The sequence below is a fragment of the Gambusia affinis genome, linkage group LG03, assembly GCF_019740435.1.
Source record: "Gambusia affinis linkage group LG03, SWU_Gaff_1.0, whole genome shotgun sequence".
Lineage (NCBI taxonomy): Eukaryota > Metazoa > Chordata > Actinopteri > Cyprinodontiformes > Poeciliidae > Gambusia > Gambusia affinis.
In genome coordinates, this window is record NC_057870.1 from 28671250 (window position 1) to 28697260 (window position 26011).

The 26011-nt window shown below is 35.8% G+C and overlaps 2 protein-coding genes across 2 annotated transcripts; both read left to right on the top strand.

The window, feature by feature from the left end:
- The first annotated feature begins 75 nt into the window (after positions 1-75).
- On the top strand, positions 76-21436 carry castor1 (cytosolic arginine sensor for mTORC1 subunit 1). Its single transcript, XM_044112572.1, has 9 exons — positions 76-386; positions 6819-6889; positions 9041-9234; positions 10318-10453; positions 12168-12291; positions 12775-12891; positions 13115-13197; positions 15136-15230; positions 20106-21436. The coding sequence occupies exons 1-9, from the start codon at positions 274-276 to the stop codon at positions 20175-20177; spliced, it is 1005 nt and encodes a 334-aa protein (XP_043968507.1). The 5' UTR covers positions 76-273; the 3' UTR covers positions 20178-21436.
- Positions 21437-22507: 1071 nt separating this feature from the next.
- On the top strand, positions 22508-25569 carry LOC122828739. The gene is made up of 3 exons (XM_044112573.1): positions 22508-22557; positions 24171-24307; positions 24809-25569. The coding sequence occupies exons 1-3, from the start codon at positions 22521-22523 to the stop codon at positions 25244-25246; spliced, it is 612 nt and encodes a 203-aa protein (XP_043968508.1). The 5' UTR covers positions 22508-22520; the 3' UTR covers positions 25247-25569.
- The last annotated feature ends 442 nt before the right edge of the window (positions 25570-26011 follow it).

The following is a 26011-nucleotide window of genomic DNA, read 5'->3' on the forward strand; positions in this document are numbered from 1 at the left end:
TTTACAAGCGTTGACCTGCAGCTTTAACAGGAGGGGGCGTGTCCGCGTAGGGCAGCCCCCTTGTATTTAAATATACAGTAGTTCAGGGAGGCTGCTTTCGTCGGATGTTTTTTTCGTCCTGTGAAACGAGCCTCGCGGGACGTGGGGCGTACGTCCGTCGGTAATGCTCCTCACTCAGGACTATATATAACATCTGAATGATATCGTCCAGCTAGAGAAACGCTTTCAACGCTAATAGACGAGCGGAGAGAGAACTGCTCCTTAGCAAGAAATATGGACTTGCAAATACTAGCTCACAGACTCCGGGTCACCAGCATATCCAAGAACGGGCTGGTCAATTACACTCACCCTCTAATAAAGCTGATATTTCTCCGCAACAGGACGCGGTAAGTAGGCTTCCTGCTCTGGCCAGGTGGTTGTGAATCAGTCTGCTAATCCAGTTCGGATACATACAGCGCCTGCTCATTCACTGGGTGGCCGAGCTATTGTTGGGTTGTTTGTCTGTGCATGCCTCACTCTGCAGCTACGGTAGGGATGATGAACTGCAGTGCATGGAACTGTTGACTTCAGGGAAGTGCATTTTCTCACATGGGTGCATTTGGGAGAAAAACTTGCAGTTGTTGAATATCAACGTTACTCATTTTTGTACTTTAGTTTCCTGTAAAACATTTATGTGTCTGCATCCTGCTTCATCTGTAGGCGTGATCTGAAGGTTACCAAAAACATTTTTTTAAATTTATTTTTTGGTATCTCCAACACAAACTTGACCTTTTTGACTCCTAACCCACATCCATTTTTTATGTTATTTACATCTCATGATTTCAGATAATCCCCGGAAATCCAGATGTTGTTATGTAATTGTCTGGCTCCCCCACATGTGCATGTCTCTAATCTGATGAGAACATGCAAACAAAAATAAGGAACATGTATCACACTGTTGTCACAAATCTACTGCTTGCTGTCGAAATTTCACACTGTTGTAAAATATCTTACAGCATTCATACCCCTAGAACCTTCTCACGTTTTATGTTATAACCACAATTTTTTTATGTATTGGTATTTCATGACATAAACAGACCACCATGTAGTTGCAGAAGTGTGACGTGAGAAGAACATGTTGCATATTTTTCTATTTCCTGTAAGCTGTAAAATGGAGTCTGTATTTTGCTTTTACATCTATGGGCTATGAACTTTTTCAGATTTTCCTATCTAGAGACAGAAATGTTTGCACATTTGTTTTTGGAAAATAAGTCTGGTCAGTAAGTGTGAAAATTATTATTTTTTGTTGTACTACAAATGTGCTGTTAGATGTAGGTCTGGACTTTGACTGAGACAGTCTTGCACATGAATGAAGATGTCTTGATAGCTTTGCAATCGATCAAAACACTTTTTATTATTATTATTTTCAGATGATGCACAGAAAAGTCCGCAGTGAGATTTTCAAAGCTAGCTTCATATCCCAACGCTTCTTTAACCATCTGCACATCTTTGCCACTCATGTACCTGTGATGGTTGTAAGCCTGTCACAATAACACATTTTGCTTAGCAATAATTTGTCCCAGAAGTTAATGCACCCTTGCATTATTATGCAAAGTGTTTATTAAAGTTTATTAGGACTTTAATTTTTAATAAAGATTTAACACTGGAATTGAAAGATATTTTAAATATCCCAAATAAATAAATAAAACAACCAAAACAATAAATGAAATGGTTACTGAAGTCTCTGTAAACAAAATTGCTGTTCAAAAAGAGCCTTGAGACCAGTGTACCAGACTGACGCCTTTTATCTTTGGTAGATAGAAACAGAGATACAAGAAAAACAATCATCTATGCAAATGGAAATTATAGAGGTTGTTTTAATTTATCGTAATGAATTGATTTATTGCTTATTACGACATAAGCTTTAAATTAAAATGTAAAGCACATGAACTTGTACTTTGACACACTTCTTTCTGTATCTGTTCATACCTTGTTGTTTCCTGCCCGTTGAGTCATCGTGTTGAGTAATAAACTAAGTTTTAACATGTCTGTAGGAAATAAACTTGCCAAAAAGACATGATCTGATTACCAAGCATTATGACATACTATTCTGCTTTCTGAAGTTTTCTCTGGCTGTATGATGAATAGAGTAATGCAGTGCTGCTCCTACCTCACTGTCCCAGCTGGCTGAAATACACCTTTTCAAATGCATAAGAACAGCATATTTGGGTGCTGTTTTTTTTTTTTTTTCAATGCAAAGAATATGCACAATTAAAGTGTTGCTATTAACTTAGACAGTGCTGTACATTTCTACAGAATTTTACAGCATAAATGCTATGATATAAAGAAGGTTATTATAGAACCATGTTAAATCCATTGGCCCTGAACTAACTAGTAAAATTATTCAGGCCTACTTCCGTAGATCTCCACAGGCCTCTATTTTGTTCTTCCCTCTCTTTAACATGTTATGTGTACCGGTATTTTGTTGTTATATCATCACATTTCTATGGTGGATGTGTTTTGTCTTGCTTTTCCTGTTCTTATTGTGTATTTTTAGTTTTTCCTCCCCCTGTAAAGCTACATTTGATTGAACAGGGAGGAGTGCTGGAGAAAATTTAGCAAAAACAAGCCTGGTTTGGCTTGAATGGCTTCCTCCCTCCTCCTCCTCTCAGGCCTTCCTCTATTCATTAAAGAACAGCTCCCTGGCCTGAACACAGTGGGTTTGACAGCAGTTCTGAGAGGAATTTTAATGAGTGGATCTCTTACAGCATTGCAAATTGCATATTATTACATTGTAGATCTTCCTTAAACATCCATTACAAGAGGAGTTTTGGCACAGACTGAGGATTAAACTAGCTATGTTTACTCTGCCAATAATATTTAAAAAATGATGGATAATGGATCTAATCATAATGTCATAATGTCTGACAAAGCATTCATTATGCCTTCTTTGCTTGTAGTCTTGCATTGTACTTTTAGGTGGGGTTATTATCACAGCCCAGTATGTTGGTGTTTCTGCATTGTGGATGTAGCCCTGCAGGCGCTACACTGTTCTCCTTTCTTCTGTTCAGCTGTTAAATAACAAGAGTATGGCTTGGAACAATGCTTCAACTGATCCAGAAACCCAGTTTTCCACATTTCTGCTTCAGTGATCTTCTAAAGTTGAGGCTCTCACTCCACTTTATGTTCTCACTGCCCAACTCTAATCAAGGCTGCATGCATTTTTTTTATTTTTTATGAATTAGACATAAGCCAGCATTTTCTCCGGTTCAACATATCAGTGAGTAACTCCTCCCAACTGTTGCTGGACACCATGGGTGCCCAAAGTCGGTTCTTGAGGGCCGGCATCCTGCAGGTTTTAGTTTTCTCCCTGGTTTAACGCACCTGGATCAAATGATGGCTCATTAGAAGGCCTAAGAAGAACACTGACATGCTGAAAAGGTGGTTGGTTCTACCAGGGAGAGAACTAAAACGTGCAGGATGCCGGCCCTCCAGGACTGACTTTGGGCACCCCTGCTGTACACTGCCCATCAGCAGGCTTAAAGAAAGATCCCAAACCTGTCCACTTGTTAAGTTTGTTTTTCTGAATGTATTGATGGTAAAAACAAATAACATTTCTTGCAATTACCACTTGCAAATTATTACAAAACTTTTTTAAAAACAGTGTAAGCAAGAAGTTTGGAGATGCTGCAGAAAAAGACACTTTTATTGTCTGACATTGAAGCTGCAGCATGTAACATTTATAAAAATGTTCCTCGTCAGAAATAACCAGTAAGAGCCAGAGGAGGGTCTTAGTATCGTCACACTCAAGTACGTGCTGCTCACACTCTTCCCCCCGTATAGTGTCATCAAGGGATAAATAGTTTTTCCCTTTGCTGTGCTACAGCTCCTCCTCTACACCCTAACCTCACATCAATGCTCAGATTAGTTAGAAGGGACAGCAATGACAACAGATAAATATGAATAGCTTTTCTTGTAATGATAGGTTGTTTCTCCTCCATTAGCACAGTTAAAGCAACACACTAACACGAATGTGTTTGACATTGCTCAGTCATTCCTTCTCGCTCTGATTGGTTGTTTCTGATCAGGAGCAATACATTTCTGGAGATGGCAGTAGGACCGCAGGGAGGAGGCAGAGGAGCTCAGTTTTTATTTTATTATGTTTTATTCTCCACAGACTACCAGTCTCATATTGTCAGTTTTAGCAAAAATGCAAAAAAACAAAACATTTCTGTAAAAGTTACCTCCTGCTCAGATTCCTATTTTGTCTTTGTTCAGTTGAGATTAAAAAATATATTTCTATCATGAGCAAGGAGGAGCATTTTTCTTTTTGCTTTCTTCAAAGTCAGACATTTACATACACTAATATCGTCATTTCTTTAAATCATTGTAATCCCAGGTGATGCTTTGTTAGCTTCTGAGGCAACACCTCAAACATGTTTCTTTGTGGTGTGACCTTGTAAAAAAAAATTATAGACCTCAACCAAAATGTTGCACATTGCAAAAGAATGCAAAATGTTAAAGTGTAGAAGTTAAGAGAACTTGGCCATCATGTGATGATATGTTGGCTAAGTTTTATTTCTTATATTTTGCATCAGTTTTCTCCTCTCTTACCATGTTTTCTCAGCTGGAATGTCGGTTGTAACCCCCCCACCAACACAACCAGCCGCCTTCGGCCAGCAACCCCTGCTACCACCCGTTGCTTTGTGCGGCTGGATCAAAGTCCAGAGTCTTGTGTGCTTTGGTTTTCATCTCCTCTCTGTCTCTACCTGTTGCTTTCTTAATCTCTTTAGGTTATTTTCCTTCCTGCATCAGAGGAAGGAGCTTATTTTTCCAGCCTATTACCACCAACAATCACGCTGGGAAGGTATATTAGAGTGCTCTAACATTAGAGCTCCACAACACTTGAAACATGCTGTGCCTCATCACAGATCCTCCATGTTTCTTCGTTTACCGAGCCTTATATTCTCCTTGAAACTTAAATTGTTTTCCAGAAGAATATCTCTTGAAGATCCATTATAAAACTTGCAGTCAGACAAACGTAACAAGAGTAAATACAAAATGCAATTTTCAAGGCTGCAGACCTGCTTCTGTAAAGTTCAGTATTCATAATTCAACATGAAAAAAGAGACTGGGCAAAAATGGCATACATGAGAGAGTCACTAAGCTAAAATAAAAAAGCTCGCTGTTGGAGAAGTGAGTGATGTCTGTGGCTCATCAAGTTCACAGAGAGCACACAGTGTAGTGGGAGGTCTGGTGTCAAACAGAATGAATATGCCTTACTGGAGTCCAAGTCAACATAAACTCTTCAAAATGCCTATTGGTATTAAACTAAGCTTTTCTGAACTCTCTTACTTCATCAGACGCACAGAAAACTTTTTTCAAGCCTCAGGCCTAAATCCTAAAGAAAACCTGAGGGGTGAACTAAAGTCGGGAGAGAACTGAGAACTCTGTATGATGATTCTACGAATTATCAAAGATCCCTTTCTCTTCATATGCATGATCAAACAGTTGCAGGTTCAATATTCTGTTAGCAGAAATCTATTTTTTTGAAAGATTTGCTATCAAAAACTAATACTAATTGTAAGTAACTGCAATCTTTTGAAGCAATGAAGAGGATTGCAGTCAGCAAAAGTTGTAAGGTCTTTCATTTTGCTGTTTCCTTTGTATTTGGTAATAAACGGATGCCTCTCTTATCTATCTAATCTGTACTTTGCAAACAGGAAATCAAACAGAAGTGGTTCCTTCATGTTGCTTGACAACAAAAAGTGAACATATTGCTTTTACTTCACTTGTTTCACTCGCTCATGCAGGGTTGTTGCACCTGCAGGAAACTGCGAGCTGTGGAAGGTGAAAGTTCATCAGGAAGCGAGAAGGTCTTTCTAACACAATGGGCTGGCAGAGCCTGCTAGCACAGCTGGCAGTTACTGTTACAGTGTTTTCTCTTGTGTCTTTGTCTCTCAGTGGTGTTATTGTCCAATCCCATGGCAGGGATTGGTTTTTGCTGAGTCGGGAGCTTTTGCTCTTGTACTCAGGCGACAGCTCTAATAGCTTTTGCAGACTGATCTGCTGAGGAGGAAAGTGTATCCTCAGAGGGATACCATGAAGCAGGAAAATGTGATACTTCCTGTGGATGAAATGTCTGCCTACAAATGTGACTTTTCATTCACAAATTAAAAGCCTTACTTAACTTGGTAACTTGCATTTTTGTATTGTTATAACAGCAAACAATTTCTCTTAGCCACTCTTAAAAATCGAACTTTTACATAAGTTCTATTTTTCAAATTCAAATACAACTTAGGATTGTATTTGAAACGTAATCAATTACAAATTTATTGATGAAACTTGACTTAATGTCGTGTTTTGATTGTCGATTCTATGTTGCATTGTGTTTCTGTGTTTGCTATGATGTAAAGCACTTTGAAATGCCTTGCTGCTGAAATGTGCTATACAAATAAAATTTAATTAGATTTGATTTTGATAAGTTCTGTATTGCTTAAACATGACATATGCGGTCTTTTGTGTCCAGTGGTTTGGGTAATGTGGGCTTCTTTGGCAATCTCATAATGCTAAATTAGCTTAGATTTTAGGCTTAGTTTTATAGGTCAAATCAAAACTTAGAACTATTTTCACTGTGTTTGCTGTTCACTGTTTTCAGCAGCTTGTTTTGCTAAGTCTAGGGCCCTGTTTACGCAGAGACTAGATTAGGTGTGTCCGCAAATTTTTCTTGTCAGCCACAGGACTCTGGGATGCACAGCATAACATTGCTATCTAACGTTCTAGTTTGCTATGCTCATTTTATTAATTATAATCTTTTTTACCTTCCTTCTCTATTCCAGATGCAAGTTTTTTAGCCTGACAGAAACACCTGAGAACTACACAGTCGTTCTTGATGAAGAAGGATTTAAAGGTAAAATAGTTATGCATAAACATGTAAAGGAAATTTAGAATTTCATCTTCATTCACAGGCTGGGCTGGGAAAACAAACTGGACTACCTGCAGAAAATCCATCAATCCAGGTCCTGAGCATTGCTAAGGCCAATAGCACACAAACAGAGACATTTGTCATATTAATTTAAGTGACAAGATTAATGTTTGACTTTCTGCCCAGAACATTTCGTACTTTATTAGAACCTCAAATGCAGAACGTAGGCCTCATAGGTTTCTCCTTAAGCAGAATTTGTATGTATTTGATGGGCAAATAAGAACTTTCCTTCCAATATCTTTGTCATGAGCAAAGATAGTTTCTTGATGTTCCTGATATTCCTCAAAATGTTTACCAAGAATTTGTGTCTGAATAAAGGTTAACACAAAAAGTAAAGAGAAGGAATGTGTTACCTGTTCCTAATTTGTCTTAAAAGGATAACAATTTTCTGCCTGAAGGAACGCTGAGATCAAGCACATCAGGGAGTTCAGTCCACTTTTTTCTCAGTGTCAGAGTGATGCTTTCTTCCAGTATTTTACCTCAAAGTGTATGATGGAACCTTTTTGGAGATGTGATTGATTGACAAATAGATGTTTTGTTTAGATTAACACATTGCCGTATCCGCTGATGCAGATGTTGAAGGCATCCGTTGCCTTCAGGGTTTTCTTGTTCTGAGTGCCTATTTTAGGAGGTAAGAGTTGGTGCATTGAGAAACCACAAGGGGCTGTCTGCAAAACAATATGCCAACTAGAGCAAAGGAAGCATTCACAGTCAGATGCTGTTTGGTAATGTTTTTAGTAAGGCTGACCCATACTGAAACTTCCTGCTTGACCAGCAGTATCAAATTAAACCAAGCAATTGTTTATTTCCTATCATTTCCAAAGACATACTTAATTTTCCACACTGCTGTAAAAATATGGTGGTCCAAATTTACAGAAAACAAGACTTTCTAGCATTTTTTTAAGTGATACAGAATATTCGTATGTAGTGCGCTATTAATCACTACGTAAATATATTTGCTTTTTAAAACATTTTAATTTTGCATAACTTCTCTGTACCAGCCCTAAGAAGTTATCTTGATCTTTTGTTTTCTTTGTATGTTTTACTTCATGTTTCCTATGTAGACATATTTCAGTTATGGCTATCCAGTTTTAGAATCTTAGGAATTTACTTTATTAATATTTGCCTTCAAAAATCCTCTTAATGACCTATTAACATGTCTGAATAGATGACAAATACTGAATACTGCATTCTGGTACTTGATCTCAGTTTACAGCCTTCCTGACTGGTGTTGGCACTGTGGCCTGTCTTGAGCATGATATATTCCTGTGCTGCTTTTGTGATATAAATAGTGGGAGTTCTTTAGCTCTCTGCCCTAAGGGGAAAGATGGAAGATAGCATTTCTGTTAGGATGATAAAAACAGGAAGTGGTAACTTTAAACTGCCTGATGATTTAGGACCTCAAGAAAGTAGAAAATTGATTGCATAAAATCTGAATGAGTTGACTTTATTGAGCTTTAGCATCAAATCCTATGTGCCTGCATTAAGGACTAATATCCTCCATATATAATGCCCCTATTGTACCTCATTGCCAATTTCTGGTGTTAACATTGATAAACTGACTTTTATAGATGAAATTCTAGCACTTTGTTGTAGATTTCACACAGTGTAGTCCAGAGGTAGATGTGTCTTGAATGTTCATTAAAGGCTATGGCGCAAAGTTTATGAACAGAATGAAGTATCAATAAAAGCTTGTAGTACTAAATCATAGCTTTAATTATTAACCAATTTATTAAACTGAATCAGGAAATGGTGAAAGTAAGAAATGTTCACCAGATTTTCTGTATTTGAGTACAAATAGAAAGTACACGTCAACTCTTGTTAAGTTAATGTTAAAGCAGCCTGTTGTGGCAGGCTTCTCTCGAGTCGCCCACTGCTGGACATGTGAAAGAATGCATGTCTGAGACATTTGTACATAGCTGTTGTTCAATACAATAAAACTATTTCTATGTTTCATAGGATATGTTCAAAAGCTTAAATTTTTTTCTTGATTTGCCATGTGGATGATCACGGACAGAAGGCCATGTTGTTTGCGGTTCAACACAGATCACTCTTTCTTCCCTTGACATTTGACAGAGCTGACGCCCTCAGAGCACCTCCAGGTCGAGAGCTCCATCTGGCTGCCCCTCAATGTTGCCTCCAACGGCAACGCCTCCAGCAGCTCGCAGGCTGTCGGCGTAACAAAGATTGCCAAGTCGGTCATCGCTCCACTTGCCCAGCAGCACGTTTCCGTCTTCATGCTCTCCACATATCAGACTGACTTCATCCTGGTGAGTGTCCTCTTTAAAACATTTGCAGAGATCTGTTGAATTTCTTCCTACCCATGAGAAGCTTTTAGTCCCCATGGTCTGAACCCCGTCAGACAAAATAGGCCACCATGTCTGCATCTTGAGCTAAAGTAATTTCTGACAGAGCTGACTGCATCAGAAAACTGGTTGATGTATTACATGTCAAGAAGTAAATGAGCAAAAATGTTTAACAACATGGCAAACCACTGCATCAGCAGGAATATTAATGGTTTACTTGCCAACTGAGCTGTTTAAAGATTTACTTTAATACATGTTATCTAAATATATGCAAATTTAACTATACCATGCTTTTACATACACACCCCTGTTAAAATGCCAGGACTTTGTTATCTTAGATAAAAGAAGCCATGCTAAATCAATTTAAAAAGCAAATAATGTGACATTCATCCTGTTCACATACAACTAAATCTGTATGTAAAAGCCACCTGCTTTTACATACTAATATGTTGGTGAAATACCTTTTGATTTTATTTCAGCATTCAGTTGTTTTTTTTTTTTTTTTTCAGGAGGCTAGGGGGGTTGTGGATAGTCTTTCAGTATTCCACATCTTTGTAATATTTGCCCTCTATCTTGCAAGATGTTTATATTTTTTCTCTCTGAATTGGCTCTATATATGCCTTGACTCACAGTGATGCCAACAACAAAAATATCTATTCATCATCACTTTCTAACAGAAACCTGAAGGGTTTGGGTAAAAAATTTTGATGACATTTTGATGCATTAACAATTTAATTCACCTTGATTTAAAGATAAAATAAAGTAACCATAGAGCTTGACACATCACAATTAAAAAAGCCCAGAAAGTTCTGAATCAAAATATAAAAAGTCTGTACACATATGCAGAAGTTTTTTTTTTTCTTCCAAATTCTCACTTTTTCAATGTCTCTTCTAAACAGCTCATGTTTGTAGTTAAGTTGTGCAGAATAAAAATAGCTGTAATATTAACGGGGGTGTGTAGATTTTTAGGAGCTCCTGTATTCAACAAAGTTTAAAATGTTGCAAACAGTACAGCGTTTCAGTTTGTTCCCAATATTTGTTATGCAGGTGAGAGAGAAAGACCTGTCAGTTGTCATCAGTACGTTGAATGAGGAGTTCAACATTTTTAAGGAGGTGGAAGGAGAGTATGTGCCTGTGGGTTGCCAGGACTTTACCAACGGCCTCTTGAAGAACGGCAAAGAAGGTTTCAGTATGAATTCTCTTAACTTTCAAACATTCATCAGACTTGCCTGAGGGAGAAAAACTACATTTCATTAGTAAACTCTAACCTAGAGAAGAAAAAGTGTTAAAAATCTAAAACTTGTTTGCTCACATTTCATTTAGTTAAAAATAGAGAATATATTTTTCTTTCCAATGATAAAACCAAATAAAGAAGTAGTATGCATTGTAATACAATTAAAAAGAAGCAGGAAAAGATTAGGGTTTCTATAGCAAAATATTTGTGTAAAATCATATTTTTGATTTAAAAAGATTAAATTAAAACATTAATTTGTTGGAGGAAACTTGTAGCTTATGTTTGACCAAACCAGGTTCATCTGCTCTGCCACAACTGGCAGGTAGTTTTAGGCAGCTTGTTATCTTTACTTTTAATTTGGTACAAGATGAGATTCTTCTACATAAATCATTCTTCACAAAGTAGTTTCGGCTTGTTCCAAAGTCACTTTCATCTGTTTTACAAACTTTTACTATATATATATATATATACGATCTATTGTAAGCCTATTTCAAGACATTCCTACAAATTTGTACAATTCACTTCTCCACTTTTTCTGTTAAGTTAGAAAAAAACTAAGTGCAAGACTTTGTGGTTGGTAAAATGTAATGATCAAACCAAGATCTGGTGATGATAGTCATTCCAGTTTAAAGGATTTAGATCTGTATTCAGCAGGACAGTAGAGAATTTAGATAGACATCATTTGAAGAACAGAATCAACAAAGTCTGCTTTAGGTTGCATTCTGCACTGAATGATGGCATCCTTTACAGGAAGCTACTGTTATGTAATCCTAAAGTACAGAACAAGGTCAGAACATCCTGAAAGGTTCATTCTTACACAATCTCCTACGTCTCTGCATTTCCATGGGAAACAAAGAAATAACATTGAATGCTTTGCTGCTTTTTTGTCTAGAAATATAATGGTATCAAATGGGGAAAAAAAAAACACTTTTAGTCAGCTCTTACAAATTTTAGAATTTCTCAACAGGATGAGGAAGAATATTATTTTATGAATCTGGATCATGCTGTATGTGGGATTAAATTTTGGGCAGCAAAATTCTGCACAATAATGCACAGGACAGTCTGCTTTAATTTGATGGTCATCAGCATTATGAACTGATGTGCGATAGATTTTAAATCAGTTGTTGGATTTATCAATACCCAGGTGTTTAAAAGGTGGGATTGCTGATGCCCATTCTAACAGTTGTGCCAATTGATAATGCAAACTCTGAAATTTGTTTATCCCAAGTCATTCACATTTGTGAAGTGGAATTATACATGTAACTCTAGCTTCTCTTTTTACCACATAGACAACACTGGTACAGCATTTTCAACTAGAAGATTTATACATAATGCTAAAATTAAGCTGCAAAATATTATAGAGGTTTAGGAATTAGATGGGGAAAATATCAACTGAGTCTTTGACTTGATAATTAATGTTCAGTATTTTTGTCGGGGGATTAAAAATATTAGTTTAGTTTTTTTGTTGAAATGAAATGTTATGGCTCTTTTTTTTTTTTTCTTTTTATACTCCAGTTGTGGATTTGATCCTTCCAGAAAAAAAAAATTGTATTTCTTTGGATTAAATTAGTTTATTTAGAGATTACATTGACTTCATCCTTTTCCTCAACCAAACACTACACGTCCAAATTTGAAGGCGTTGTTGTGTTTGCTGTTCCTCCAGCCGTCCAGCCCACAGTTCACCCAGTGCTGATCCCACAGAACCAGTTCTGCGTCATGTCTCTGGACCCGGACACGCTGCCCTCCATCGCCACCACCCTCATTGATGTCCTCTTTTACTCCAACAGGTGAGATCAAATTTCTTCACACAACTGCAGTACTGCACTGAAGCACAAGATGGCAGCACACAATCTCATTTCATTATTCGCTCAAACCATGTGAAATGACACCAGTTTGCTTTTGTGTAGGTTTTGCACTCTGTTGGTATTGCTGTAATTATTTGTTAAAACTGATAATCAAATGTGTGAAACTGAAAATGCACAAAGCATTTTTTTTCTCAAAATTCTTATTTTTGTCTTGTATTATCTTTTTACTTTTTAAAAAACTTTGTTTTCATTAGCTGAAAGTTGAAGTCATCAAAATGACAGAAATAAACACTTGAATTCTCAGTATAATGAACTTATTTACTATGAGAATTACTTTCTAAAACAAATATATTTTTCATTGATAATTGTATTTAGGGATATACACATGTATATCTAAATAAAATGTAAAATTAATATTTTTGCTGCCATTTGTTTTTGTCATTCTGAATGCATCTTTGTGTTTAGTCCTAAGGAAGAAAGCGAATCGTCTACGGGTCAGGACTTGGAATGTATCAAATTCTTCTCCTTCTCTCTCATTGATGGATACATCTCATTAGTGATGGACACTGAGGCTCAGAGACAGTAAGGATTCACTCACCATATAGACATGTTTGTAGCTACCATTAAAACAAATAAATGACACCCTGTCGGAAAACCTATTCAGAAATTAATTTGTTTGTAATTTTGTGGTCCTAACATGCCCAGTCTTCATGTTGTTATATTGAACCTTTATCAGTTGTTCTAGAGTATACATATTTGAACATCGTTTCTTAGCTTATAGTAAAGCAATATCATTTTGTTCCAGGTTTCCTGCTGACCTCCTGTTCACCAGCTCCTCTGGGGAGCTCTGGCGGATGGTCCGTATAGGTGGTCAACCGCTGGGTTTTGGTGAGGCAATCTGCTTTACCTTTTTTCTGATTTTGACAGAACAATAACCACTTCAACGTCAAGTTTGAAGTGGTCTGTATATCTAATTACTTTAAAATAGAGCTTAAATGAGCAATAAAAATAACATTTCTCTTTTTAAATATTTTACTAGTACAACATTTGTAAGACTCGTCTTATAACTTTCAACATTATTGAAAATATTTTATCAAGCAAAATGATAAAAATGAACAAATATCAACATAGTACTAAAAAGCTGTCACAGCTTTTCTTAGTTACACACCAACTAAGAAAAGCATCCTATTTCTTAGTTAGTGTGTATAAATGCATTGCGTTTGATATTATTATTATTATTATTATTCCTGGATAACCATGAAAATGTGATGCATGTTGTTGTCTCCTGTTCAAGTCTTAACTGTTAAAAGGGACACATCATACAAATTAACATTATGCACATGCTTGTACTTCCATTTGGAACAAACAATCCAAGCGTTAAAAAAAACATCCACACACCCAGCAATAAATTTTTTATTTTTGGTTTCTGGAAACTAGCTGTTTTACCATTATATATGCTGGAAAATGCAAATATTTTGATGTTCCAGGTTGTGCAGGAGTCTCTACTTCTCCTACATGAGAAATAAAAGTTTGTTCATTGGAAAGATAAAACGAAACTGGTCGGTTTTAAAATGTAAATTTCTGAATCAACTTTTCTCACCGTTCGATCACACCACATCTGCCTGTGGATTATGTGGCTGCACTAACTCTGTTCACACAGGAAATCTTGAGCTCAATTTTTAATTTTTGATAAAATCTGATTTTTGGACATTTTTGTGGGGGAATTTTGTTCTTACCGCTAACTAAATGCAACCACAATGAGACTTCTGTGTAAATGGCTTGCATCCTCAAATTGCCCCACAAGCACAAAAGAAGAATATTGACATGACACAACAGCACATTGTTTGAGAAGGTGATAATTTTTGGAGCCATTTATGGATCAATTTTATTATTTATACAGCAATGAGTGGTAACAGCACCATCCTAAAAACATAATAACTCGAACAAAGCTAACTAATAGCAGTGACTTTTTGTGGAAAATATACTGCAACTTCTGTAGTGAAGTTTGGATGTGTAGTCAGAGCTGGGAGTGGTCTGATTCAGTGATCCAGGACTCTTAATTTTACTGCACAGTAATATAACAACTCTGGATTAATATATTTTCTATATTTTAGCAAATAATTTTCTGGTACTGATTAACATTCTGGACAGAACCAGCATTTGATCCAGACATACATTTTATATTGTGAAAAGTTAAAAGTGAACGTCCAAAAGGTGCCTTCATACAAAATATATTAATTTCCTCATAGTAGGTAAATTCCAGCTTTTGTTTTTGACTGTGGTTTCAACAGAAAGCATGGTGGGGGGTTTTTTCCCTTTGAAACGGAACTGTGAAGACAAAAATTAACATTTTCAAAAGGAAAAAAAAAAAAGCAAAGAAATTCACAGAAAACTCCAGCATTTTTTTAACGTGCATTTGTATTGATTTAGAATTACAAAAATGAGCAAACAGAACCAGATCTTGGAATGAAATCTGTTGAATATTTTGAAGAAACCATGATCTGCTGTGTAGATTTGTATAGAACTGGATCTCCTCTCCTCCTGAACATCCTAACTACTAATATAAAACTGGCTTGAGGCAGAGCTGTCACAACTTAATTTTTTTCCATGTTTAAAATTCCCTAAAGATCATGCCACCCTGGGCAGTGAGCCATATTGCCCACATCAAGAACTGCCACTAGCAACAACTGACTGTTTTGCAGTCGTTTCTTTTGCATCAAAGCATCTCGGCTTTTATCTTATTATTGCAGTACTATAATCTATGAACCTATAATCTATAATTATGTGATACTTTTACATTGATGGCATTTCCTCCTTGTGTTTCAGATGAATGTGGCATAGTCGCCCAGATATCTCAGCCCCTGGCAGATGGCGACATTTCTGCCTATTACATCAGCACCTTCAGTTTTGACCATGCTTTGGTGAGTTTTTCCCTATGACACCTGTAGCGGTAGAAACTAAATGTATTTGGGGAAATTGTTTTTGTAATCTTCACTTATCTCACTTTATTACATACTTGTGGTTTGAGAGTGGATCTTGATGATAAAAACTAGATTCTGAAAGTTATTTTCTTAAAGATTCAGCTGCTTGGGACTTTGTCATCTTCCTGAAGACATATGATTCAAATTTAAGGGATTTTTTTTTTTTTTTGTACGAGTAATTCAGTCTTATGACTTGGAGGAAAAATTCTTTCAGCATGTAAAAAATGACACTCTTAAGTGGAAAATTAGGTCTTTACTCACATTGGAGCTTACTCATTCTTTTAATTTCCATGCACTTATGGTATCCAGATTATTCAAATTGTGAAAAACGTCTATTCTGGCGTTTTGATCCTTAAGTTTTTGGAATCAGATTTGTGTACCTTCTCAGATTCCGAAGCGGCTTTGTGTTTCCTGACATCATGATTATTAATTTTTATCACTTTTCTTTTCTTTTTGTACCCACATTGAAAAGGTCATATCTGCCAATCAGTTCATTTTAAAATTGATTGGGCACATTTATTGTTTCATGGAAACTATCAAAAAATAAAAATAACAAAATAAAATTTGCAATCTTACATGTTAATAAAATGCAAAACATTTGTGTAGCGGGGCTCTACTTTCCATTTCAATACCATTACAGAAAAGAAGATACATATGATCAGCTGTTAGGTCTCAATTAGGCTGACAAACCTGGACACTGCCTTTTATTTCCATTTTCCTGGTAAAAATGTTCAACATCCGTCAGGGTGTGTGTGAATCAGCGGTCCCTTTTCAAACCCAACCACAAATTCTCTGTCAGTCTGAGATCTGGGCTTTGACTTGGCCAGATCCACAGTTTCCACCTTGTCTTCAAACCATTTCTGTATTACATTATCTACTGCACTACACAGTACCATGCTTCCACTACCAAGCTTCACAGTGTGGATGGTTTGTTTGTGGTGATGTACAATGTTTGGTGTCTGTCAAACTTACCATCTTGGAGAAATCAAACAAAATGACGTTCTTCCACCCAACCATGGAGTCTCCCACATGCCTTTTGGCAAACCTTATTTAAGCCTCCCTCGGGGAACTCCTTCCGTTCAGTCATAGTTACTAGTCACTCAGTTAGCGTGGACAGCCTGATGTGGTCAAATTTACACATGAGCCACATGTGTGATTGATTTGAACTGAATTCCAGGGAATGGTCAGTTCCTTAAAAGAGTTTTTTTGTTTCCATTGTACTTTTCACTAACCTTCACTTTAATTTGCTTAGGGTGTGAATATTTACACAACCACTTGTTTTATATTACATATTTTTATTTGTCATTATTTTATAGAAATCAGTTTTCATTTTGAAACAAATGAAAATGTTCTGTCATAAAAAGCCAAGTTTTATTGATCAGCATTGATTTGTTAAAGCAGTTAAAAGGGTAAAGCACCAATGGGGGGAATACTTTCTTTAGGCACTGTATTTGATGTGTTTGGAACCTCAAGGTAAACATGATTTGCCTTTGAAATCACTTAAAGCCTGACGTTAGAATAAATGACACGTCATCTGTTAAAGCTTATTCAGAACCGCTGTAATACAGACTACTACAGGCAGGGGCGCCATAAAGGGGGGAAATTTAGAACAATTCCTAGGGCCCCTGACCGACAGGGAGCCCTCCACAAAATATATATATATATATATATATATATATATATATATATTTTCCTTCATAGAAATAGAAACTTGTACCTGTACCTTTTACCACTTAACAACAGGTGAGTAAGTCAGCAGCAGCTGACTTCCCCCATATCAGAATAATCTATCTCCCCTGTCCCAGTGGAAACGGTGAGCAGTACTGTGTTCAGTGACAAGTTAATCAGCATCATTCCAGGGAATCTGTGTGGATTTTTATTGTCTCACTGCTCTTTTTACAATTACACTACAAAACAATATATATTAGTGACAGAAATTCAAACCATCTTTATCAAGTTATAATAAAAAGCAGATTCTTGTCAGTGCAGATAGTCCTGCCTTAGCTTGCATTTAAATCAGATATCTGTAGTCAGATATTTGTAATGGGTCAGGAGGGGCATAACCCTCCTGACCCATTTCCTCCTAAGTGAAATTAAAGCTGCAGTATGTAACTTTTATTAACAAACAGTACAGATTTGTTAAGACTGTCAATATGTTGAGAGATTATCTGAGAATAATTTAATTCCTCTGCCTTCCCCCAGTGCTCTCTAGAACCAACAATTGGAGGCAGGAGGTGGGTTTTAGTGCTGTCGATCACAATCTTCAGCTGTCAGTAGTGGGTCAGGGAGGAGCTGGAGGAGATTAATCTTTTCACAGATTTCATAACAAACTGTCATGACAAGAAAGCAAGGCAGTTGCATTCCTTTAAAATTGTGCTGCTGTTTTTGGGTCAAATAGACTCAAGAAATTGTAACAGCAGAGGGGTGAGGGGGGCAATAATTTTTTTTGTCATGGGGCCCAAGTTTCCTAGGACCGCCCCTGGCTACAGGAGATCCTTTCTGCCTACACACAACATGTTTAATATTTAAGTAAAATTGGATAATATAAGTTACAACAGCATTGTATTTCACTCTGGGATTAATATATATTCTTGAATCGAATTGGATCACATCAAGACTTCCAGTCTAATAAAAAAAAATGCACAGCTTGTTGTCACTGGTTTCCACTTGTGATTTTTTTTTTTCTGATGTTAAATTGGTAGACTTGAAATTGTTTGGAAATTTACTTTCTTATCTTCCCAGATTGCTGGGCAGCAATAGTTCCTCCTCTAAGGTGTTTTCTTTAGTCTTTCCATTTTAGTATTATATTAATACACTTGTAGCAAAACAGCCTACAATCCTGGTTTTGTATCTATTACTCACTTGCTGTTGATCATTTAATTATATGCATTTGATGAGCTCAAAGAAAAAAATGATTTTGATGCATTAATTGATTACTTCAATTTTCTGTTAAACATTTTCCATAGTTGAAGGTACTTTAGCACATCTTTTTTGGTTCCGGCCAAAATTACATATTTTTGGTCTCTCATCTTTTAGTGGTTTTCATCTGTGTTTAAAATTATTGTCACACCTGACCCTGGAACAGCTTTGTTTGGGTGCTCCAACACCCTGGAGAATCTGGATTGCAACAAATGTATTGCTGTAGCTCTTTGTATGATGATTGCAAAGCAAAGAGGTGCATTTTGAAACTGTGGAAGTCCGATTTAGCCCCCCAAGTTTCAGACCTGATTAACTGAACTTGTAAGTATCCTACATGTGGAAAGACTGGGATACAAACTTTCTGATGCACTCTGAAGTTTTCTAGAATAAAATGTTGGTTTATGTGACTGACTAATGATGCTCCCTTTACTCAACCACTTTACTCAAGTGTCTTCCAGATAAGATGGACAGTTGAGCAAATAACACAGTTGTGAAATCTGCCCCAGCCTTTTATTTATGTATTTATTAGTTATTTTATTATCATTTTTATTTATTTGCTTGAGTATCATTGACACTTTTTTGTTTTGTTTTTTTGGTTTCTTTTGGTTTTTGTCATTTTTTTTTGTTGTTCTGTTGTCTCAGGTGTTTATTTGTGTCCTTTAATATAATTTTATTTGAAAATCTTCATAGTATTTTATTTATTTTTTTAATATATATTTTCCATAGTTTAATCAGAAATGCCTGACTGTTTAGTCAGTGTTGTCTCTTATGTATAGTCATGAATGCTACTCACATGTAAATCTGGTGAGGTTGGGCGTTTGCGTGTTTTTATTTTTATGTCATGACTCTTAATGTTCCACCCAATGAATGTTTTAGTTTGTAACTTCTTTTGTGCCTCGCAGCATGTCATTGAATTACATTGTGTAATCATAATCGTTCCTCAACCTTGAAAAAAAAACACCCCAAATAGGTTCTAATAATAGTGAACTTGACGACATGCATAGGAAATCCTTTTAAAAAAGTTCAACCACTTTTACACTTCTGAGAAAGTCTCTAAAATGACCAGTTGATGAATGCAATCATAGAAGATTATCTCTGCTTTACCCAGTAGTAGAAAAGAAAAAGATGGAGGCAGAAGAAACGGGTAACTTCCCGAGATCAACTTTAAAAAATATATATATATATATATTTCAAAAACAAAATATCTCCCTTTAATCAATATTAATATTACCACTGTTCACTTCTGGTGTCATCTTCCTAATGACGGTAAAATGACGCATAACATTTTTTGTAAATTGAAAGAATAGAAAATAACTGGAAATGAGGTAAAAAAACAAACAAAAAAACACTCAGGACAAATGCAAATCCAAAAGATTGCAAAACCAAACCTTCGTCACTGCAGCTATGGGAGGTTACCGCCTGGCCTCTAATATAGCAAATTACAATTATTTAGTATTTATTTAGGTTAAATAAATTCACTTCTTCTAGCTGAATCTCTATATTGGCAGTTCACAAATATTTTATTTCATTGCATTGGTCTGTTTTTGTATTTCTATCCATGTGCAACCTGTGAATACTGGCTAATTACAACCTATACCTATTTGCTCATCCTGTTATGTTCCTGTTGCTTAACCTGTTCATATATTATATCATCTCTTTATCTCAGTACTTTCTGTTTTTGTTAGCTTTTGAACCCCCTTTTCCCTTTTGTTTTCAGTGGGACAAGATTCTGATAAAACCTAAAAGCTTTTCTAGCAGACCAAAAAGGGGTTTTATGAAAAAAGTGATTTATAATGTATTTTTGCCCCTGATGAGCATCTGTATTCTTCTCACAACTATGTTTCTAAAAAAAATACAGGTAAAGTAAATAAAAGTTCTGTAACTTTTCTTTTCCAGGTGCCTGAAGAAGACATCATGAGTGTGACGGACATGCTCCGCCACCAGAGGAATGAACCATCCACCACTTGACTCGTCGTGTCCTCCCCTCCTTGGTCAGTTCTTCTTGGACAGCGGTATCAGGAAAGGATGTTAACTGTGCCTAGATCCTCACTGCACCGCCAACAGTATTAACAACTACGACTTTGCCATTAAAACCAGGAGCGCTTCTTTATGACTTCTCTAAAGCTCCTCTGTGGCGCTTCTTGTCTTAGCTAAGCTAGAAAAGATTTGCAGACAGCCCCACCAAACCCCAGGGGGCCTTGAAGAACACACATGATGCGCATGATGAAGACAACAGCGCACTTATACAATTCAAATCAGAAATTCGGGCATGAACAGGTAAGATAGACTCTTTGTATTTATGCAAGATCCTATGATCTATGTCTGGTATAAAGTCAAAGTATTCTACAGGACTTCCCTATGTGGCAAACACAGACTACATAGTCTTCCTTTTATATGGACATCTTAAATAATGAGACTAATGTTGGGTTATGTTGTTTAATTAGGAGAAAATGCATAGTATTTTTCCCTGTTACATAAAAGGCATGTACATGCACTTTGGCAGGTCCATAAGCAGCAGATAGGAAAAAATAGCTCTGTTAAAGATCTCTCTAATTGAAATTGGATGTTTATGCCTTTTGGTTGCAATCAACCCATTAATAGTAACTCACACAGCCACTAAAACATATTTCTGCAGGTAATTAATTGTAGTTTACTCATTTCCTGGAAGCTGAGCATCAAAAATCATCCCTTACCTTTTTAAAATGCAAACATGACAAGAAGATTGGGAGAATGTATCATACTACTCCAAGCCTTCTCAGCAACCTTCGAAGGAAAGACTTGAAAATGTTATAGCTATAAGCTGTAAGTCCAGCATTAGTTTCATAATTTAGCTTCTCAAAAAGTACAAGTATGTGAATATCAGGTTTCTAACTCCATGGCTAAAATATGTGGGAAGTAACCTGTTAATTATTTTTCATCTAAGATTATTATGAGAGTTCTTTAACACAAGTTGTAGCTCATTTTCCTTTGATAAGAATGTGGAGTGTGAAATTCTTTTTTATAACGGGTCATCCTTTTTAAGCAACAATGTCATGGTCAATAACACTATGTCTTAGTTTTTGCTACTTGCACAATAAACCTTTGACTAATAAATTTCAATCAGAAGTTGTTTTTTTTGTTGTTTTTTTGGTACAAGTACATTTTCTACCATTTCTGAAGTGTTCTGTAAACCTTTGTAACTTTTGTGCTGCTTCCTTCATTCAATAAAAACAGATTATAAAAAAAAATCTTATTTTTGTCACTGTAAAATGAAATTATTTTGCACATAAAGAGCATAGTTGAAATGTTAAGTACCTCATGACATTGAGGTATTTCATCATTTAGGCTTTTTATAAAAAGGAACTAATATAGTGATTAATTGATTGGTAGATTTCTCATCACTGTAGCTTTATAAGGAATTTTTTAAGTCACTGTCAACAATGTCATTCCCTCACATCTAAGCCAAGGATTCAGCTATAAAAGTCTATCATGAAGGAGGACAAGTTCAGTAAATCTTTGCACTCGGATATTCAATATAAGGCTCACATTAGTGACATCACTGGATAGTTTTGGATGAAAAATAAGGTATTTATTGTTTTTGTTGTTGTTGTTTTTCTTCATTTTTAATCTGAAGACTCTAAAGTGTGTATTTAAATGCCAGATAAAGAGTTAATTTCTAAAAACTGAGATGAAAAGGAACCAGAGTATATCCTTGATACACCCTGAAGGTGGACCACAAGATCAGAAACCACAGATAAGAGATTATTTGTTTTCCTTGATCTCATCAAATAAGTCACTTTTTCTGATCTTTGGCTACCAGATGGAATATTTACACATCATGTTTTATGTGCATAAAAATTTAAATAACATGGATGTCTTTGTGAATCTTGGAGTCTAATTAAAAGCATACAAGACAGCAATCATATTTTCTACATAAAAATATTGAGTCTTAGTGAAAAATCTTAAACGTCCGTACATAAAGACACTGTTGTGAAACTCCTGACACAGTAAGAATGACTTGCATTATGGTATCCTAGGTGTCATAGTGTGAGATAAAAGAAAAATTACAAAGGAAAAGAAAAATGTTTTTGGGATTGAAATTGAACAATACCTTCAAATTAATTCCTGAGTCTTTGAAATTCTAAAACAAGCCGTTATCTGTGATGACGCAAGTGTCTAAAAAAATGTCAATGGAATCTTCTTGGAATGACTTAGTAGATTTTGTGCGGGTGTCAAAATAGGTGGGTGTTGTCTTCTATAAATGCAATATAGGTCACTCTTGTCACTGAAGAGCAACACCTTGAGTTAATGAAGTCACTTGCTACCGTCATTATGGACTCTAAGTTTAATGGATGTCTAATGCACTATGGTAAGTACTTTTAACTATAACTAAAAAAATTGTTTTCAGAGTATCTAATAACATTTTTTTACAGAAAATAATAGATTAACAATAATAGATTAGATTTTGTGGTTTTTACTTTGGTTTTGTGCTTTCACAACTTCTTGTGGTTGGCAGTATCTTCTCATTAATGTCTCCGTTTGATAATTGAGCATGACTTTTGTAGAGTAGTGTTCTACAAAAATCATGCTCTTGAGGGGAAGTAGTTCTTCCCCTCATGGTGGCCTTTCAGCTGATGTCAGTTCAGGATTTGTCACTGTGGATGGTGCCACTCTCTTGTCACTCTGGTCTTTGGCCAGTTTTAATGTCACTTTTGTATAAATACTTTATTGCCGTTTATCTCAACTGGATTTACCTTTACTTTTTTCTCTGCTGATACATGCCACTTAATCTCAAACAAAATAATCAATTTCAGAATATTGTAAAGATTTGTGTTAAATTGCTTTGATTTCCTTTCAGAACTTTGTGAACTGCAGGCTTTATGAGGAGATAGGATGGCCTTTTAATAAATTTTTTGTAATCCGAAATGACAAAAAACAGAAATGTTTATTGTTATTTGGTGTGATAGTGAAGAATATAATTTATATTTTTATATATATTTTTTTTACTTTGACTCTATTTAAATGGGGACAACATGCACTGTACCAGGTCATTGTCTATAGCTGAATCACATCTGCAGTCCCATTACAGGCCAAGATAAGAGAGAGCCTCAAAAACAATTAAATACTGAGACATTGTAAAGTAATTATTAGTAGTTATTATGTCTCTTGATAATTGTATTTAATTCTTTTACTTATTTAACCACATTAGATTTGTTCAACCTGTTAGAGTATGAGGCTAGAGAGTCTGCAGAACCAGGTAGATAAGGTTTCCTGTTGACCTCTCCCTGCAGCAAGTGCAGCAGGCTGATGGCGACAATGCTTCACCATACATACCACAACAAGGGTCAGTATTTGTTAACAGAAACGAACAGATAGTTTAGATAGATAGAGTGTGATGGAATAAGCCTTGAGTCTTAAGAAGTTTCTCTGTGAAAAATCACCAGCTCAGAGTTTTAAGAAATTGGTGTACCTTCTGGATATTATGGTTTGACAATGTTCTTGTTATGCAAAATTTTTCCATTAGTAAATCTGATTTTTGGAAACTCACATACTTGAACAAGAAGATGTTTATCATCCAAGGAGTTAATTGACCCTCCAGTGTGGTTACGTGGCTTGTATATCGTTCAACTGAAACTGGAATGACTTTCTTGTGTAACATGAGTTCTATATATCGTGAGGGTTTGCAGCTCCAAATCAGAACTCAGTGCAGCTTGCTGCTATGTTTGTTCTCCATCTGCAGACGAAATAAAGCTTTGCTCTTTGCCATTTGCCAGAGTCTCAGCCTGATCTGTTATCATACAGATTTTTCTCCACAACATAAATCACATAAAATAATCCAGCAACTTTATTTCATGAGTATGTATTATCTTACACAACTCTGAATCCCACACCACCAAAATATATTTTTAAAATCATTAATCATTGAATGTAAATGTTTGGTTCCAACTGAATGTACATAATATTATTTTTTTTTCTGTTTAGTGCTGTTCTTGATGCTTCTGGGGAATCACTGGAGTCTTGCACTTCCAGCTCCGACTGAACACAAGTGTTCTTTCAAAATGACTGTGGATCTTACGAATTTACTGGTACACGAAGCAAAGGACACACTGCAAAAATATGTAAGTACCAGTACAAGTGATTTTATAATTTTCTGTACCAAAGCATAATTCTGTTGCTAAGTAAGGCCAAACACTGGCAACATTTTTTACCCTCACCAACAATTTATTTGAATTTGAATCAATTCTTTGTAAATTGTTGAATTTAACAAAACTTTCAATGGGGGAAAATAAAAAGAAAGAAGTTAATGGGTGCAATAGCTCCTTTCAGAAATAGCAATTAGTCTAGTATTGTAGAACTAAGTACCCAATATACTAGTATATATGCTATTCTTTTAGAAGCAACTGTGAAACAAAATGAACCTTGGACATAGCTCTTAAGATGACTGGTTGGCTGCTTTCTGAACTTTCCAGTTATCTGTGGCTCATCCTTTTTGCTCTTCAAATCCTTCAGATTTCCAGACAGAACGTTTAGTGATTGGCTCTAGTCTAAAACTAAGATGTGTATTTTAAAATTACTTTTTTAACCCACAATTTTTTACATTTGCTTTTCTTCTACCACAGAAGAAGAACAATTCCTGTAATCCTCAGATTCCAGATGAGGTTCCCAGCGCCACGGTAGCTGGTTTCAACAGGATTGAGAAGCTGCAAGACATCTATGCCAGGGCTGAGCTTTTTTCTTTGCATCTCTCCCAAGTAGAAATATATCAGAAGAGTCTTTTCAAAACAGATTCCGATATGGAATCTGTTTTGAAGTCCTTGTCAGATCTAAAGACGAGACTCAACAATCTTTTAGAAACAGTAAAATGCCATATCCAAACCATGGACCCATCTGCATCTGTGCCCGCATCACCTCCTGCACCGAACCTGCGCCATCATTATTCCTATGAAAAGAAAGTCTATGGATGTGGTGTTATAGTCAGGCTGAGGGACTGGGGACAGAATGTACGGGGGGAACTGGAGTCCATGTCTAGTAGCAATGTGGCACGTTTAAGACGCTAAATACAGGAAAGGGAAATTTTCTTAATGATGAGGAGTAAAAAATAATAATTTGTGTTTTTCTAATGTTATTTGTCATGGTCAAGATTTTTATTTAAATATTTATACTGATGTTGGAGTGAGATAGCATAACTTTAATCCTTGAATGAAAATATCATTGCTAAAGGTTTTCTTCTGACTAAATGTTGTGTGCTCAGCTTTGACTCGTGAATCTCCTACAGTGATGATGATGAAATAATGGCCAACCTTTGCAGAGTTCACAGATTTTCAGAATTTGATGTCTTTTTTAGTTTTGTTAAGATTGTAGTTAAATGCACTGGAGTTGTTTGCACTATAATGTAGTTGAGACCTGACTTATTTAGATATTTATAAAATATGTATTTATTTAATAATATGAACACCTGTAATTTTTATAACTGTATTTAAACTATTTATGAAAATAAATTTATTTGACTGAATAAATTTATGGTGTAATGTGAACTTTGGGACATTAGAAGTGAAAAAAGAGGTGGCATTCTCTAAAAACTCAAGAGTTTGGAAGGATGAAATTATATTTTTTGGGGTGGAAATTGGCTGCTCAACTATAGATGCAACTGGGTGCAAAATGATAGCGACACATCACTGATCATAGAAATATATTTCTGTGGTAAAGTAATCAACAAACAATGCTAATAATATATACAGTGTTTCTTCTGTGTTCTGTTATTTACATTGCCATTATCTGAGTTAATGTTGGATTATTATTGAACTTAATAGCTAACATTACTA